Source organism: Battus philenor, unplaced genomic scaffold (assembly GCF_028537555.1).
Source record: "Battus philenor isolate CCGP_79_NKW_IND1 unplaced genomic scaffold, ilBatPhil1.0.hap1 SCAF_4, whole genome shotgun sequence".
Taxonomy (NCBI): Eukaryota; Metazoa; Arthropoda; class Insecta; order Lepidoptera; family Papilionidae; genus Battus; species Battus philenor.
Window position 1 is genome coordinate 10,422,526 of NW_027181704.1, and position 16,158 is coordinate 10,438,683.

The 16,158-nt window shown below is 33.0% G+C and overlaps 1 protein-coding gene across 3 annotated transcripts in view; it reads right to left on the minus strand.

Annotated features, from left to right (window-relative positions):
- The window catches only part of Bx (Beadex), a 68,220-nt gene that overhangs the window by 24,596 nt on the left and 27,466 nt on the right, over window positions 1-16,158 (minus strand). The window contains exon 1 of one of the 3 annotated variants that reach the window (XM_068771624.1): window positions 271-321. The exons of the other annotated variants lie outside the window; for them this stretch is intronic. Within the exon in view, the coding sequence (XP_068627725.1) occupies window positions 271-303 (33 nt within the window). The 5' untranslated portion in view covers window positions 304-321. Of the gene's footprint in view, window positions 1-270; window positions 322-16,158 lie in introns of those variants that run through there. 3 annotated transcript variants of the gene reach the window in all.

A 16,158-nucleotide genomic window follows, 5' to 3' on the forward strand; every position in this document is an offset into this window, starting at 1 on the left:
AGAACTCTCTTCTAATGAAAAAAATGCCTATTGTTACCGTTTCTAGTGAAATACAGTCCGGTTGCGTTACGCACGCGCAACATCGTTTCTCAGAAACAATAAAATTGTATATGTTATAACATTATCCTTAAGATCACAGAATCCACCACAACATTAATTTACACGAATGTTCATTATAACTAATAAATAATTTCTAGTTAATTCATATTATTAACATAAACAATAAAACAAGACTTATGATCTTTGTTAAAAAATTTGCGGAAAACTAACTTGTAAAGAATGACACGGCAAAAAACATGCCATCTATAAGCTACACAGATCTTCCACAGTTATGTAATCTGTAACAAGGTTTAATAACTATAGCCAATAGTTAATGCCCGTATTGAGCGCTGACGTAATACAAATAAGTGCCGAGTCAGCAACCAACTAATTACAATTAGCTAAGAGCGTCATATCAGCAAAAATCCTTTGACTATAAACTACATACATATGTATATCCAGAGCGTAGCAACCGCAAAGGAGACAATTACATTACATCGAGTTGCAACGTTTTTCTTATCTTGTTTATCTGAAACAACTTAGTCTTATTTATTTTTTAAAAGTTTTAATCCCTAAACAGTAATATAATAGATGGTACTCTTAAATATTTAATTAAAATTAATGTTGCCATACGCCATACAAAAATGAAACACGGATTAAGCATTAAGAATGCGACACGGGTGATCATTGTTTTGAAATTAGATGCCGAATAGAACAAGACTGAACATATTTTTAGGCGAAGGTCCTTCTGTGCAATAAAAATCTAAACATCGAGCCGTAACTTGGCGTCGCATTCGTAAATGCGACAAGCACGCTGTTACTACTGAATTTTTTTCATTTTTTCTGTTCTCCTGTATGGCGTTGAAGCGTGAACCTTTACAGAATCGATGAGCAAGAAAGTTGAAACCTTCAAAATTGGGGTATATAGGAGAATGCTGAAGGTGATAATAAAACAGTGGTAAGGAGCATGAAGAAAAAATCATAAGATACAATTAAAACAAGAAAGCTACAATATTTGGACCACATGTTGAGAAACTCAAAACACGAGATGCTACAATGTATAGTATAAGGTAAGATTCAAGAAAAGCGAAGAGTTGGTAGAAGAGGATTATCCTTGCTTAAAAATTTACGTCAGTGGTTTGGAAAGTGCATCCGTCCGAACTTCAGAGCCGCAATATCCAAAATTATGGTAAGTAGGGCTATCTTGATCATCTTGACATTCGTAAGAAGATTAAGGTTATTGTCATAAACTGTGTGTAAACATTACTAAACGGGAGAGGTGAATAATTTATTATGTAGTTGTTTATTACTTATTATTCAACGATGAATGATTCGAAGGCCCGTGATCTCATCGATTAAAAATAAAAAGAATGACTTTCGAAAAATAACGTACTTTATGTAATAATATTAAATTTGTGGTAATTACTAATTTATTTAGAGAAACCTTGTTTTATCTGTTAAAATGTCGAATTGAAATAAATAATAGAATTATCCTTTAAATGCAATTTTTATAACAAGAAAAGAAGAACTGCGAACTATGTTCAGTAGTTACCCGTGAAATTCAAGCAGAACAAATCGTAGCGGCGAAGTTAATAATTGCGTGTAATCAGTGAAGAGCGTGATGCACGTTTTCAATCCGTTTCAGCGACCTCTAGCGGTAGGGTTAAGAAATTGTAAATTCGTAACATTCGTTCTGTTCTCAAATTCTTTTCAATACAAAAGAAAAAACCACGACGACCACGATGTATTTTTAGAAAGTCGATATTGTAGAATATTTTTATCGCATAAAATATGAATAAATAATTAGTAGTCCGATTACTAATTAATTAGCTGTATTAATTATTTTCAGAAAAAAAAGTCATTACAAATATTGAAATAAATAAATTTCTAAATCTAGTTATGTGTAAACTTCAAATAATATTATCGGATAAAAAATTATGTATGTTTATTACATTATGTACGTCACATACATAATGTAAGTAAAATAAAAAATGAACATTGGCTATTAACAAGTGAATTTTATAGGTCTCGTATGAGTATGTACACTCTTCTGTAAAACTAGAGAATGTCGCAATGAAGTCCGCAATTATACAATGTTAAAATAAATATATATGTGTGAAATGTTACACAGTTTGTTTGTGAGATTTTAATCAATGATTCGGTGTTTTGATAACTAAATTCCAAGAGACTTTTTTTTGCTTTTGATTCGTTATGAAAATCAATCTAAACGTATTTATATACTCTATATTGGAGTAAATGTACGTAAAATATTATATAAAATTATTTCATTAAATATTTTTACTGATGGCATTTATAAAAAAAAAACTCACCTGTAATATCATTCGTAATTTTAAAAGTAAATTTTCATAAAAAACGTAAAAATTAAATACCATTAATTAAGTATTGAAAATAGTTGAACATGGTAAATACATTATGCGAAAATAAATAATTACGAAGATTTACAAATACTTCAACAAGTCAAAACTACTTGAAACTGATTAGAAAGATGATGTTTCCCACGCTCAGTACATAAGTATTGCAAGCTTAATTGCTAGAAGTCTCCGTTGGAGGGCAGGAAACTTAAATATTAGCACATTTTATTATCCGTTGTTTGTTGAAAGCTTCCTTTGAAAAGACTTTGTCGACGCCGGCGGCGGTTTCCTAGATAGAGGGTTACTACTGATGGGTATACAGTTTTGAATAAAGTATTATATATCATTTTATTTAATGGACCATTTATGATAAGAGTTGTGAATTGTTCTTGTAGTCTTTCCTTTACTGAAATAAGTAAAACGCTGTGGGAATCTCAAATAAATTTTATGCGAATTACTACTCTACTTACTACTTATTTTTTAATTAACACATTATTTGAACGATTTTATATAATTTGTGTATATAAAACCTAACTTCCCGACAATTTTTCTAATTATATTTATATAATATATTACCGAATTCGATTTCAAACATAATATTTTGTAGACATATGTGATTTTTATTTATTTTAATTATCATTATAAAGAAGAGTTAGTATCTTTTGATTGTAGATAGCAAAAGAAAACATTAGGTTACATATAATATCTTCTTGAAATAACTTAATATAAAAAAATATCTTCTTAATATAACCTCCTTTGGGTACTCCCAAAGGAAGTTATATTAAGGACTATAAAAAATATTTCGTTGTTATTAACCAAAGAGTTATACAGATTAAATGGATTTTGTATTAGTTGTTATAAAAGGACGTTTAGATAACTAAATATAACAAGAAATGGATTTACGTTATATTTCGGTTTCCCACAAAGAGCGCCATGGTAGTGCATGTTTGTCAACATTATGCAACAAACGTCAACAATTTACTTGACATTCTGTTTGAAAAGGGCTACCAACAATTGTATGTCATTTTGCCTCGAACCAGGAAAGGCCGGCACTTAACGCAAATAGCTGCCAGTATGTCGATATAATGGCATGCAATTTTCTCAAAATTCTGTCCACCGTTACTCAGAAGTCGTTAGAGCATACCTACAGCTGAGTCAGGCCTTTCGTAGGTAGTAAGCTGATATAGTCTTGTTATACACTACACGGCAGACTTATGCATATGCATATAGGTAAATATTTTTATTTCACTTCATACATATAACATCAAATTTTACGACTATCTAAGTCAGAACTAGTCAGCTATTTGCAAACCCGTGGTCTAAAAATGAGATTCTCAGTTTTTTTAACACATTAGAATATCATCATTAAAAAAAAACAAAACAGTCTAATAATAATTCTAGAATTAGCATTAAAAATAGCCATGAAGTTTATAACTCATTCTTACTAAACAAAAACACATAGGTGGTGATTATGGAAGTTTTAAAAACTGGCCAGTTTAAAATTAACATAAAAAAATGTTTTAAAATTCGAATTGTAGAATTCTATATATCTTTTCACGTACATCACATCACATTCCGTCGCTTATTACCGTGGATACTAGACGGATGCTTGCAAAGTATATATCTTGACCGAAGCCCAAAAAGCCTTTGCATTGATAAGTGTCGTGAAATGCCACAGTAGTGCCTCAAAGGCTTTTGGTGACATTGTCACAAGTGTCAATAGTTGGGTCTGTTGTTATAATCTTTAACCGAATTTAATTATGAACTAAAAACAAGCGCAAAGAAATAGATGATCGTCTCGTTTTTTGGTCGGAAAAGCATTATGCATATATTGCTCAACAATAGTTCTCGAAAACAAGAAAAAGTTAAGTATAAGAGATACACTAACATATATATTCCTGTAGCTTTGGTAAAAATTCATCAGGGCAACGCGTCAGCGTGTTCGGCCAAACGAACAACCGAGTATTTAATTATGACGGGGGAATTATTGTGTCATTCAGCACTTCCGATATTGCGCAGAACAGAAGTACCTGCTTCTTACAGAGGTTTTACAGAATGTTACGATGCATAAATTGTCACGGGGAATATTTTGAATAACAAAAAATAATTTCTTCCTTTAATAGCAACCATCGTATTTTTAAAAAAAGTATGCTTATCGTATATTTATAAAAAACATATAAAATCGAAGATACGATCTAATCATTCAAGTATGTTTGAATCATGTTTATTTTCCGTGATAAAATTCACCTTTAATAGTTTTTAATTGACAGCTAAAATCTAAATAAGAAATAAATTGACTCTCCGACGATGTTGTAGCATTAAGTATACACAAAATTCGGGCGTCAACGATGGCGCGAATGCCAACGCGTTACAGGAATACCAAACGGGACGGTCGCGGGCTTATTAACTCTGCCCGTTAATTAAATTATTAGAAATCTCGAACCGGACTAATTAACGAAGAATTCCAACATTTCGGTCCACCTATCGACCATTAATTAAAATTGACAAAGCCGCGAGCCGGCGGGAGCGTTCGCCAAATATCGCTCTATTAATGAAATGATCACTCGAAACTAATTAAATTATGGAGGTAATGGTGCATGCGGATGATACCGCGTACGACACCTGCACTGTGCTATTCCGCGAACCAGAGACAGGGATAGCTACATATTTCTTTGTCCTCCCTCATTAGCTTTGAACCTTATTAAAACATTCCATGTGCATGCATGTAAAATGGACAGGTGCTACATACAGCTCTAAAACAGTGTTAAAAGCTAAAATTGCTCAATGATATAACATGATTTATTGATTAAAATATTAATTCCCATTATATTTATTGGAAAAGTAAAAAAACATACATTTGTATAAGCAAAACATATAAGAGGTTTTTAAATTGTAATCCACTATAAAAGTACTTTTACTATACTACACACACATGAAAATATATATATATATATATATTCGTACAAAGATCATTGGCCACATAGCCTTACGACTCATAAGTTGGATTAGAAGAATAGGTTTTCAGATCAATTTCGAACTCAAAGCCCATTCTTCCAATTGAAACTGGTAAAAGAGTTGACATATACTATAGTGCCCTGCCAAATGTTATTATTAAAAAAAAATCTTTTTCATGACATCGTCTTTTTAACACAGATAAATAAAGATTTTCAGTGATTGTAATTTAAGTTAAGGTTTGATAAAAATCATCATCACTTTCTTCAACATTTCAATCTTAGAGCGTCTACTGGTGTACGGACATACGCCTTCCCCATGGATTTTCTATAGGACAAGCTGAAAGCGGTCTACATTCAGCGGTTTTCGACCACCGTTATGTGCACTGCGCTGTACTACGTCGTTTACTTTCGTTCGTCAGGTTTGTAATGTAAACAAATTGTAATTTTACGATTACCGAAAATCTGCGAATGTAGGCACTGGAGTTTATATATATTTTTTTGTCATATACAGCTTCGCATTGAAATTATCAGAGAGTATACACGTCTAAAGAAACAATAATTTTGTTGGACAGATGCTGCAGGTGCGAGGGTGTGTCGGAGATCTGTGTGGAAACTTTAGCTCCATCGCTAGATGAAGCAATGTTAAACGCACTAAATGTCCCATACCATAGTCAATGACGCGAAATCGCTAGAGTCAAATAGCGTAAGATTGACCATTGCTTTGCGGTGAGCTTATATCGGCTTGCATGTTGCTGATAATGATGATGACAAGTTTATCTTTAAAAGAAATCTATAATTTTACAAATAAAGCTTTGGACAAAAATAGTAAGCACTAAAAAGAAATAAAAACACAGTAGAACCGTAAACGTATTATGTCAATATAAAACGTGAGGCAGAAATAGTTACAGTGTAAAGGCACGGCATGACGCTAGGCGCAGCCACATTAAAATGAGTAATTATAATAAAGCTGATATGTCCTCATAATTAACTAAGCCTGATGAAGAGTGCTTTGACGATACCGGGACACTAACAGCGGCTTTAGCGCTTTAAAATTCATAAGGGTTATTTTATTTTCTATTTGCATAAAGGATAAACGAATTTGATAACAAAGATTAAATTATAAAGCCTAGTAATTCACTTCATTATTAAAAAAATGTTTAAATAAAGTTAATGATAAAATATCTGAGAACTTAAGAAAAAATAGCATTTATAGCAAATAACAATCAACGCTAATTAGTTGTTGCTATATCTAGAAATAATACCTATTGGTGGAAGTAAAAGGAAATGAAATAACTGAAGCTTCGGCTTCAGCGCTTTATCGCTTAGTGTAACACTATCACAGCAGCACTAGCGCTAATTAGACGGAGTGACAACCCACTCCTGCCATAAAGCGCTGCAGATTTATCGCTACAGATTATTTATATTATGTTTATTAGGCCTTGCCCTTCGCGTCCTCCGCCCAGCTTTCCTGCTAATTGAATTGCAGGGATTTTTATACACAACGACACCTGAAATGCGTCATACATAATTATATTTTTTTTATCTATGAAGCTTAGCGTAGTCTATCATATTCTCTGTCACAAACCACTCTTACCTCTATGCTTTTAGACATTTAATTAGTAATTTAGCTATAATGAATATCACCTTATAAATTTCACGTAAACTAAATTTAATAACCATTAATATAATTTTTGCATTAGTGTTTGCGTTAAGATATTTTGTCTTTATTAAAACACAATTTAACAATTATTAACAGTTACATGTTGTATAATTAGATATTTTCTTTAAGTAGAAATGAATTAACATGAATTATAATTATTAAAGATAAGCTTGTCACATCTTTCTGTAGGCTTCATAAAATCAATAACTGTTTCATTTAGCACAGTACGGTCTTTGAATTATCATGCAATAAATTTATGAAGATCATTTAACAAAAACTAAAATTGTGGTCGTAGAACGCAGGTTCAATTCCCGGAATACAATCTCATATAATTCACACTGTGTATATTTAGGATTACCACTGTTCACAAAGTTTCCAAAAGATCATTCATCATCAACACTACAATCGCCAACGCGCCAGCCAAACGTGGCAATTGTGGTATATATCCCTATATACCTTTGGGAAAGACCTATGTCTTGAACGGGGCGTCTATGGGCCGAAGCAAAATCGACAAAGACTAGAATACTATACTGCATTATAATTATTGTAAAAGTTAAAAGTTCTTAAATAAATCTCGTCTGAGTTTCTTGTGATCAGAAGTTGCAGGATGTCATTATAGGGAAGCTCGATATGATTCTAATTTCTATGCTATGACATGCAGAAGTGTTCACTGTCAAAAATGCTCTCTCTTTCTCTCATTTGTAATGCAGTATGAATAAATAAATTCAATAGACTTTTATTTATATTTACCGGCCACACAGCCTGTCGTTATTATCCCCTTTATAAGATCCTTAAGATAAATACATAACACTGCAAAATTATTCAACAACACGCAAGACAATATCAACGCTTATAACCAGTTACAATTCACTATACCAAAAGCTTCCCTGTATTAACGAGACCGACCGAAATATGGTAACATTATTCAAAAGCTAGCACTAAATATTCCAAGCCAAGCAATTCTGTTTCTTATTACTACTAAGCTAAGATACAAATTGTTTAAGGAATATAAGATTACTATGAGACGAGCCGAGAACTTCGTAGACGTCAATTATCCGAGCGACCTGAACGTAACACTGCTTGCTTTGTAATTAACATGCTTACACCATAAATCATGACGCACTAGGAATACAAGTTATTTTGGCAATCGTTCTGATTATGATTAACGTCTCCTACACGCTAGTGATAAATTGACAAACGTAAATAACCTTTATAACACTAATTAGCTGCGGGGGAAACGAATCGTATAAAACCTATAGCTTGTATGAATGAAACTATGAAAACAGGTTATGACTAAGCGCCGATAATACTATGACACAGTGAAATAAAACCCCGACCATTGTTAGTTAATGAAAAATAACTTTGTTCGACGTGATCAAAATAGAAACTGGTCATATTATGTTTCATTGTAATATCACTCTTAACCTTAATCGAATATTTTTTTCCTGTTCAAATTGGAGATTGATGGGATGGGATGTTATTAGCAATCTGTGTGAAAAACATAAACACAATATAATATTACTCAATATTATTGTATTATTTATCTATAAGCTTTCTTAATAATAAATAAATACATAAATCGCTAAAACTGTTTGCAAATTTTATATTAATGTGACGTACAACATATTTGACATGTAACCACTTTAGTAAACTATCGTCTAAATAATTACAATGAAAACATTAGAATTCATACACATTCGATTTGAAATCATTCCATATGTTATTCTTCACCGTTTCACACCCGTCTTTTACAATTGGTTTAAGCACATATATAAAATTACATATTTTATTAAACGTATTGTTGTTAGATAATTCGTGTATGATTTGTTTAATAGATAAATAAAAATTGAATTACTCTCAATAGCGGAAAGTTTCGATTTTGCTAACCGGGCTCTAATTAAGTAATAATACCTAACAAACAAATCAATTATATTACGTAGGAATTTTAATATTGGAGTTTTAAATCCATCGTTAAAATAAAATCTGACGGCTTAGCAACGAATAAACAGACGCTTCGTATGGAATATAGAATAAAAGTAAAACGTTTCTAGAAAATAAAAAGTCTTAATTACAAACTTACGTAATGAACATGTGTAAAAAATGCATCGTCTGGCTTTGAAAGTCCAAACAAATAGCGACATTATGTGTGTGATAATTAAAATTTAAAGTTCAGTGGCTGCAGAGAGATCGCGCGATGTCCTTATCCATGGGCGGCGCTATCCCGACTTGTATCTTTCGTTGATTTGTTGCCTTGGTCTGTGGAGTGTGTTCTGGGGCTAATTAATTTTAATTGGATCGCAATGCATCTATTGTATGCGCAGGACTTTTGACCCTCGAGCAAGGGTCGCAACGTCGTTGAAACGTGCCACTTTAATGTGAAATCGGTTATTACTCTTTCAAATATATCATATAATATATGGCAATTGTTTTTAATTATCATTCATATGCTTAAGCGGCTTAATACGGAGAGGTCGATTATTTACTATTAAAAAACACTAAATAAAAATAATTATGGCCAAAAATGACAGCCCTGCAATGAGAAAAATTGACGTTTCGGGTATGGTAGCAATCATTAATATTTCGCAGTAAAATGTTGTGGACGGAAGTCAATGAAAAGAGTCAGGTGTGTTATAAGTGAGTGTATTCTTGCATGTGAATAAAAGGAATGCAAGGCTACTCTTGGAAAAGTAGTATCGGGGACGTCACTTATAAAAGCGGGCATTGATATCGGAGAGACACTTATGTGCAAAAAGTTTATCTGATACAGTACCCGTATATTTTTAGAAAGCCTTCATCGCACTTTACTCCATTATGGTAATTGCGATAAATAAAAATATCGTTTCATAAAATAACACCTAGCCAAACATCCCATTTTTTTTCGATGTGCTAAACCATTTAATTCTGAATTCCATACATTTATATTTAAAACATTACATTTAAATAGTCAAATGATTTATCGTCATCACCGGAACGCAACGGGCACCTCCTAAGGTCGCCGGAATGACCGATCTTGCGCTGTCTGTGAATGATAACAGTTTAATAATTCAAAGCTCAACAGTAACTGTTATGCTGATAACATAGCATTTTACCAATTACTTTCCGATCACTGTACGAAAAAAGCTAATATTCTCATTGTTTATCATTCATGATCCTTTGAGAATTGTTAAAAACGGTTGAACGAAAAATAATTAAGATTGAATCTATCGGGTGAGCATATCATCTATTCACTTCTAATCCGAGCTTTACGAGGCAGGATTGCCGTTCGCAACAGAATTATAACACTAACAACAATCGGCGTTAATTTTACGCTCGTGCGCCTTCGCGAGCAATCACACTCACAAATTGAAATAAGGCAATTCTATTCGAATGAGATATGCGAATTAAATACAATGTCCCCGCTATCGCTCTATGTTTTTGTTTTCGTTTATAAATGCTATAATTAAATTTCGTTCTAAGAAAACAATAGACGTAAAGGTTCCAAAAATTATTTTCTTGAACAAGTTTTGTTTATTATTAAACTGTAATAATACGTAAAATTGTTAGTAACTAGGCTACATTTAGCTGACTTAATTATTATAATCTACTTATTTGTAAAGTAATTATTTTTTAACTACTTCATTAAAAATATACTTGCTGCAGAAAAATTTATCCAAACTCACTGGAATTAAAGTTTTCAGTGCCTTCTTCAGTTCATCGCCGGCATTGTACATTGTACAGTTAAATATTCTCAAACGCACACACGCACACACCTACGCTCTTACACCAGACTTCCGGTTAGTTTCGGTAGGCCAACAGTACATAGTAAACATCCATTAAACACCTTGGGAAGCTATGAGAGGCTGAAAATCAGTGCTAATCGCTGCAAACAAGCTGAGCCGACTCCTTTTCTCTTTATTATGCATTAAACAGAATAATCTATTACAATAAGTGTATTATTAAGGCAATAAAATAATTCATATATATTTAATTAAAAGGCTACATGTGATATCCACGAGTTATAAATTGCAAATATCTAATTTATTAAAAAATGTTGAACCGCATTGAAGCAGATAATATAAATTACTCCATACAAATCGCTTAAAAATGAAGTATGATGTTAAGAATTATCAAAACTAAAATTATTAAGCATGAGAATGTACTGGTATCAATGAATGAATGTAGATGTCTAAAGCATCTCATGTATATATTGACTTCGTTCATTCGCCGCGATGTATTATGTCCGACTTGACGCGAGTACACGAACCGCGGGCGGGCTGAACCGGTCGTATAAAAAATCTGATGAATGTACGCAGTATCCTTGTTTAATCTCGCGAACAGGCCTAATTGTCCGCGGCAGTGACTATGACAGTTGCGAAAGGCACCCGCCAGGGGGCGGTGACACGTGACCCGTCACTCGCAGGCAAATTAAAACATTCTGCTATTATTTCGAACTCGCGGACTATACAGATACGACAGATTATTTTAAACAACATTCATATTCTATAATTATAAATGAAGGACATTTTTACGTAGAAAAATAAATTAATATAAATTTATTAATATTTCGTAACATACAAACAGTTATAACACTCATCATAAGAAATATCTATACACAACGTGTAATATGTAGAATTTCAATATATCCTTTAATTCTGACAATAAACACTACTTAATATTTATTTTATGTTCAATAACATCTCAGTACGAATTCTTAAACGTAACATACGTGACCAACAAGGAGATAAACGAAAACTAAGGCTCATACTTTATTAAGAACGTAAATATTAATGTTATTACATTCACCAAATATCTATTTTCCAGTATTGAAATATTTTAATCAATTCCAATGAAACTTGCTAAGCCAATAACTAAAAAATATTAAACCTGACAGATTGTGTGTATCTAATAGGCGGCAATATATCGCCATGGCCCTGTATCAACGTAATATCGGCACCGCCGTCGGCGTAGAAATTTTAATAATTAAAAATCACCCCTACGCAAAGGGAACTCCATATGCACATTACGATGTATAGTTCTTTTAATTATAACTGACAGAAAAAAAGTTAACTAATAATAATATCCTATATTTTATTTGGATAACATACAAATTATGTACATTTTAATAACTTTTATTATTGTGATTTAAAACTCGATATTTACTTTCAATATATTCATTTCAATATAAACCTAGTGAGTAATGTGAATTTAGACCACAAATATTTAAAAAAAAGATCGATAACGATGTTCGAATTGGAAAAAAATTGAATATTAATAATTACTTATTATAACTTACCATTTAAAGTAAAATGATGTTTTAAAAATATTCTACAGCTTAAACTTTATTGTTAATATATTTTACTAATAGCACTTTTTTTTGTTTAGGTATAGGTAGCCCAATGGTTGAGAAGTGGGACTTGCGATCGAAGTTTGAAGGATCGATTTCCCGGTCACAATGTTAATTAATTCACTTCGTGCATTAATTATATGGGATTGCCACCACTCACAAACAAGTTTCAAGAGAATGAGCAGCAGTGTCACTTGCATATCATAATACGTCACTGCGATCGGCAATCGGCCTGCTAAGTCTAGCGATTATTGTATATCCCCCATAGATAGATATCTTTGGGGGAGGCCTATGCGGCGCAGCAGTGGCCGACTCTGGCCTAAGACGACAAGGACAAAATTTCCATCTCGAATATCTTAATGCTACTTATCCTTTTAGGATAAGGAATATATTTTTAAATTCTTGAAACAAATCGCGGAATCAAACTGTAAATAATTCATTATGTAATTTAAAATAAAAGTATTTACAAAAGCAAACGCATATATATTATGAGTCATATTATCCCCGATTATATCCGAATAGCATATCTTCATTATCATGTCTACCAAATTTTGCGGGCACACGAACCATTAATTAATCCTGGAATTTAATAATAACAGATATCTGTTACGAGAGCAAACAAACTATTTTTAATTTCCGTTTCATTTAAACGTGCATTGGGGCAATATAGAAAAAATAGCAAACATTCACAGCGAATCCAATAGGCTAATCGTGAGTTATTAAACCCCTCGTGGCGCCCCACCTGATCGCCGCCCGCTATAATAGAAATACCAGGGACTTATTATTAAAATTTCTGCTAAATTGCTCTGCGCTTGTCTTAAATTTCGCTGTGAGCTCTCGTAGGTAAGCTCTCCCCGTCGTACACTTGTTATTGCAATCTTACGTCACTTATAAAAACGATTAACATATGTAATGTTATTATATTAAAGATAAAAAAATGTTTCGATTGTTTTGTAAGTAAAATAAACACAAGTCAATATAATATTTATAAAAAATGAGTTTCTTATGTACACTTTACAATTAAATGTACTTCAATATGAATTAAGTAAATAGTTAGAAACTGCTGTGAACAGAAAGGATAAAATTATCGATAAATAAAAAAATTAACATTTTTTTAATTTTTAATATTTAATAATTTTAATCAATCAGTCGAGTTTTAATTTTGTTGTATAAATTTCCGGCCGGCTTAACAAAAGGCGGATTGATAATGTTTCGAAAATCACTAGAAGAGAATAGTTGGCCAAGAAGAAAGACGTGGATTAAGTCGGAGAATTCCTACGCAAAAAGAGGGGTCCAAATAAAAAAAAAAATTATTAACAACACTAAAAATAAACATAGAAGTATGAACAACATTTAAAATGTACATTTTAAGATTTTGGTGTCCATATTCACATATTAATGTAAATGACTGATCTGTACATAATACAGACAGATAATAAATAAATGTTAGAATAAATACCGAAGAGATATGTTTGATCATCATCATTTCGTGGAACTTCCACAGGTGAACAAAAGCCCTTCTATAGATTTACAGTTCTAGACGTCCTTCGCTGCGCTTGCCGGTATATGATCTGACTCCATATCCTTAAGGTACAAGCAACCCTTTGTTCTGCACGCTATGTAGCCTACTGTTTGTCAGTCACTTCAACTTACTAATCCCGTACGACGGTTATTTTTGTTCGTCTACGGATCTCCCCATTCTTGGTTCTATCTTCATTCTTCATTTGTTCTTCTTTTTTTGTATTCTTCTATCTTCGTTAGGCGACTATGGGCTAAGCAAGAGAATTATTTAATCCACGAATAATTAATAATTAATGAAATGTGTCTCTTTGCATTAGGAAACATTAATTACGCCTCGCACTTAGTGAGTTCCCTTTAATTGTATTAAAAATCAATAGTACGAACAATGAATATTTTATAACGAGCAGGTGCGGTCATTACCTCAATTAGATTACATTGTTTGTATGCGACTCAATCAGCGGCAGTCAGTGGTATTATAATAACAGCAATATTGTTGGCCCGGTTCTGGGACGTTAATTAGGTAAGTGCGTCGAACGCGTCAGTCGCCCGACTAATTAATTGAGCGTATTATTGGTGCAACGCCTAAACCTATGCGGTTTCGGTCACGAGTTATAGGTACGGATTATATTTGTCTCACGTGAAACGGATCTTCACACTGTTGCCTTCTATGGACTTGGTATTATTAAATACTGGTCTTTTGTATTGCAACTTCTGAACGCAAATTTAAACGAAAACAGAATTGAGTGGAAATGTATGTTCTACGCTTTTGTACGTCTACTCTACGCTGTTATTTACAAGTCATCATTTTAGCTTTAGGACGTGCACTACTGCAGAATGGAACCACAACCGGCTGGAAGCGGCCTGCATCCAGTCTTCCGAGGGATTTAAAAAGGTTGTTTGTCTGCCTTGTAGATAGACTTCACTCTCCCTTCATCTTCTCAATCCATAGGGCAAATGATAAGAGAAATCCTGAGCATAACCCTCTTTATGGCTCCTTGAGCAATTCTGGGCTTGCCAAAGATCCTTAATGGAATAAATAGACACCAAGGTCGTTTATATTTAATTTTGCAAAAATATACAAATCGGTTTGAAAGTCGTTGAAAGCCTTCAAGTTTAAGCGGATTAAGTACTTCGCGCAAGTCTCCGTATGTGGAGTAGCAGATGTGACACTTGAAGCTTTTAATTCGTAATTAAGGCTTAAGAAATAAAGCGCTTGAGCACATGTCTTCAGTAATCTATGCGCTCGTATGGGTTCACGGCGCGGTCGCATTTCTAAACTCTAATATTGAATTACACGACGTATATTAAGTTACATAATATCGTTTGTAATAAACATAAAAACATTTTTAATTATAAGTTAATATATCAGTCTGGGGACAAGGGTCTTAACTGGTCATGTCAGTATACTTTAGGTGTGTCATCTTATTATAGTCCTCTGTGCAGGGCATGCCCGGAACAGGAAGAGTGCTATACACACACCCACCTCGGTTCACCAGGATGCGTCTCAGCGGTCGCTCGAGACTTCAAGGTTCTGCTGCGATTCCTCGTGGAATTGGATTAGATAGATTGAAATCAACACCGACGCAAAATGAGCGCAGTGTGCATTAGTTACGGAAACCAGATCGTTAAAACAAGACCAGTAGATAGATTATTTTTACGATTTTTATGATATTTAAAAGAGAATTTCTTCATATAACCATAATTACAAAAGAAAGGTAATGATGTTTTCAATTGTCCTTTCGCGAAGATCTTCTCTGTAAAAAGTTCTAAGTAACCTTTACTTATCGTCAATTTTATTAATGCAGATATTTTGTAATGAAAAATATCATCCGGTGGCATATCATTGAAATGCATCATTCAGTGTTTTAATTTGACACGCTTAAAGAAGCGGGATACTGTTTCAAAAATCTATCTCAGCATTTCTTCCATACTAATGGCGTATTTACCCTTAGCTGATCACCCTGTTCTATGCGTCGCTTCCCGTTACGGTCATTAACAATACATTACATACAATTTGGCCTCCACTATCCTTTACTCATAAGACGAAACACCGTCAGCAAATTATTATTTGCTTACTTTTTTTTTAAATACGTATGGTTAATAAACAATAAAATTCCTTGTACTAGAGCCCTCACTCATTAATCAGGGTAAGTACACATTTTGTAAAAGAAAAAAAGAAAATTTTTAGTTATCATTCAAATAGTTTGGAGCAATGGTAGCCAAGCGTTAGAAGAAACTTGCGATCATAGGTCGCGGGTTCGATTCATTGAATACAATCTTACATAATTC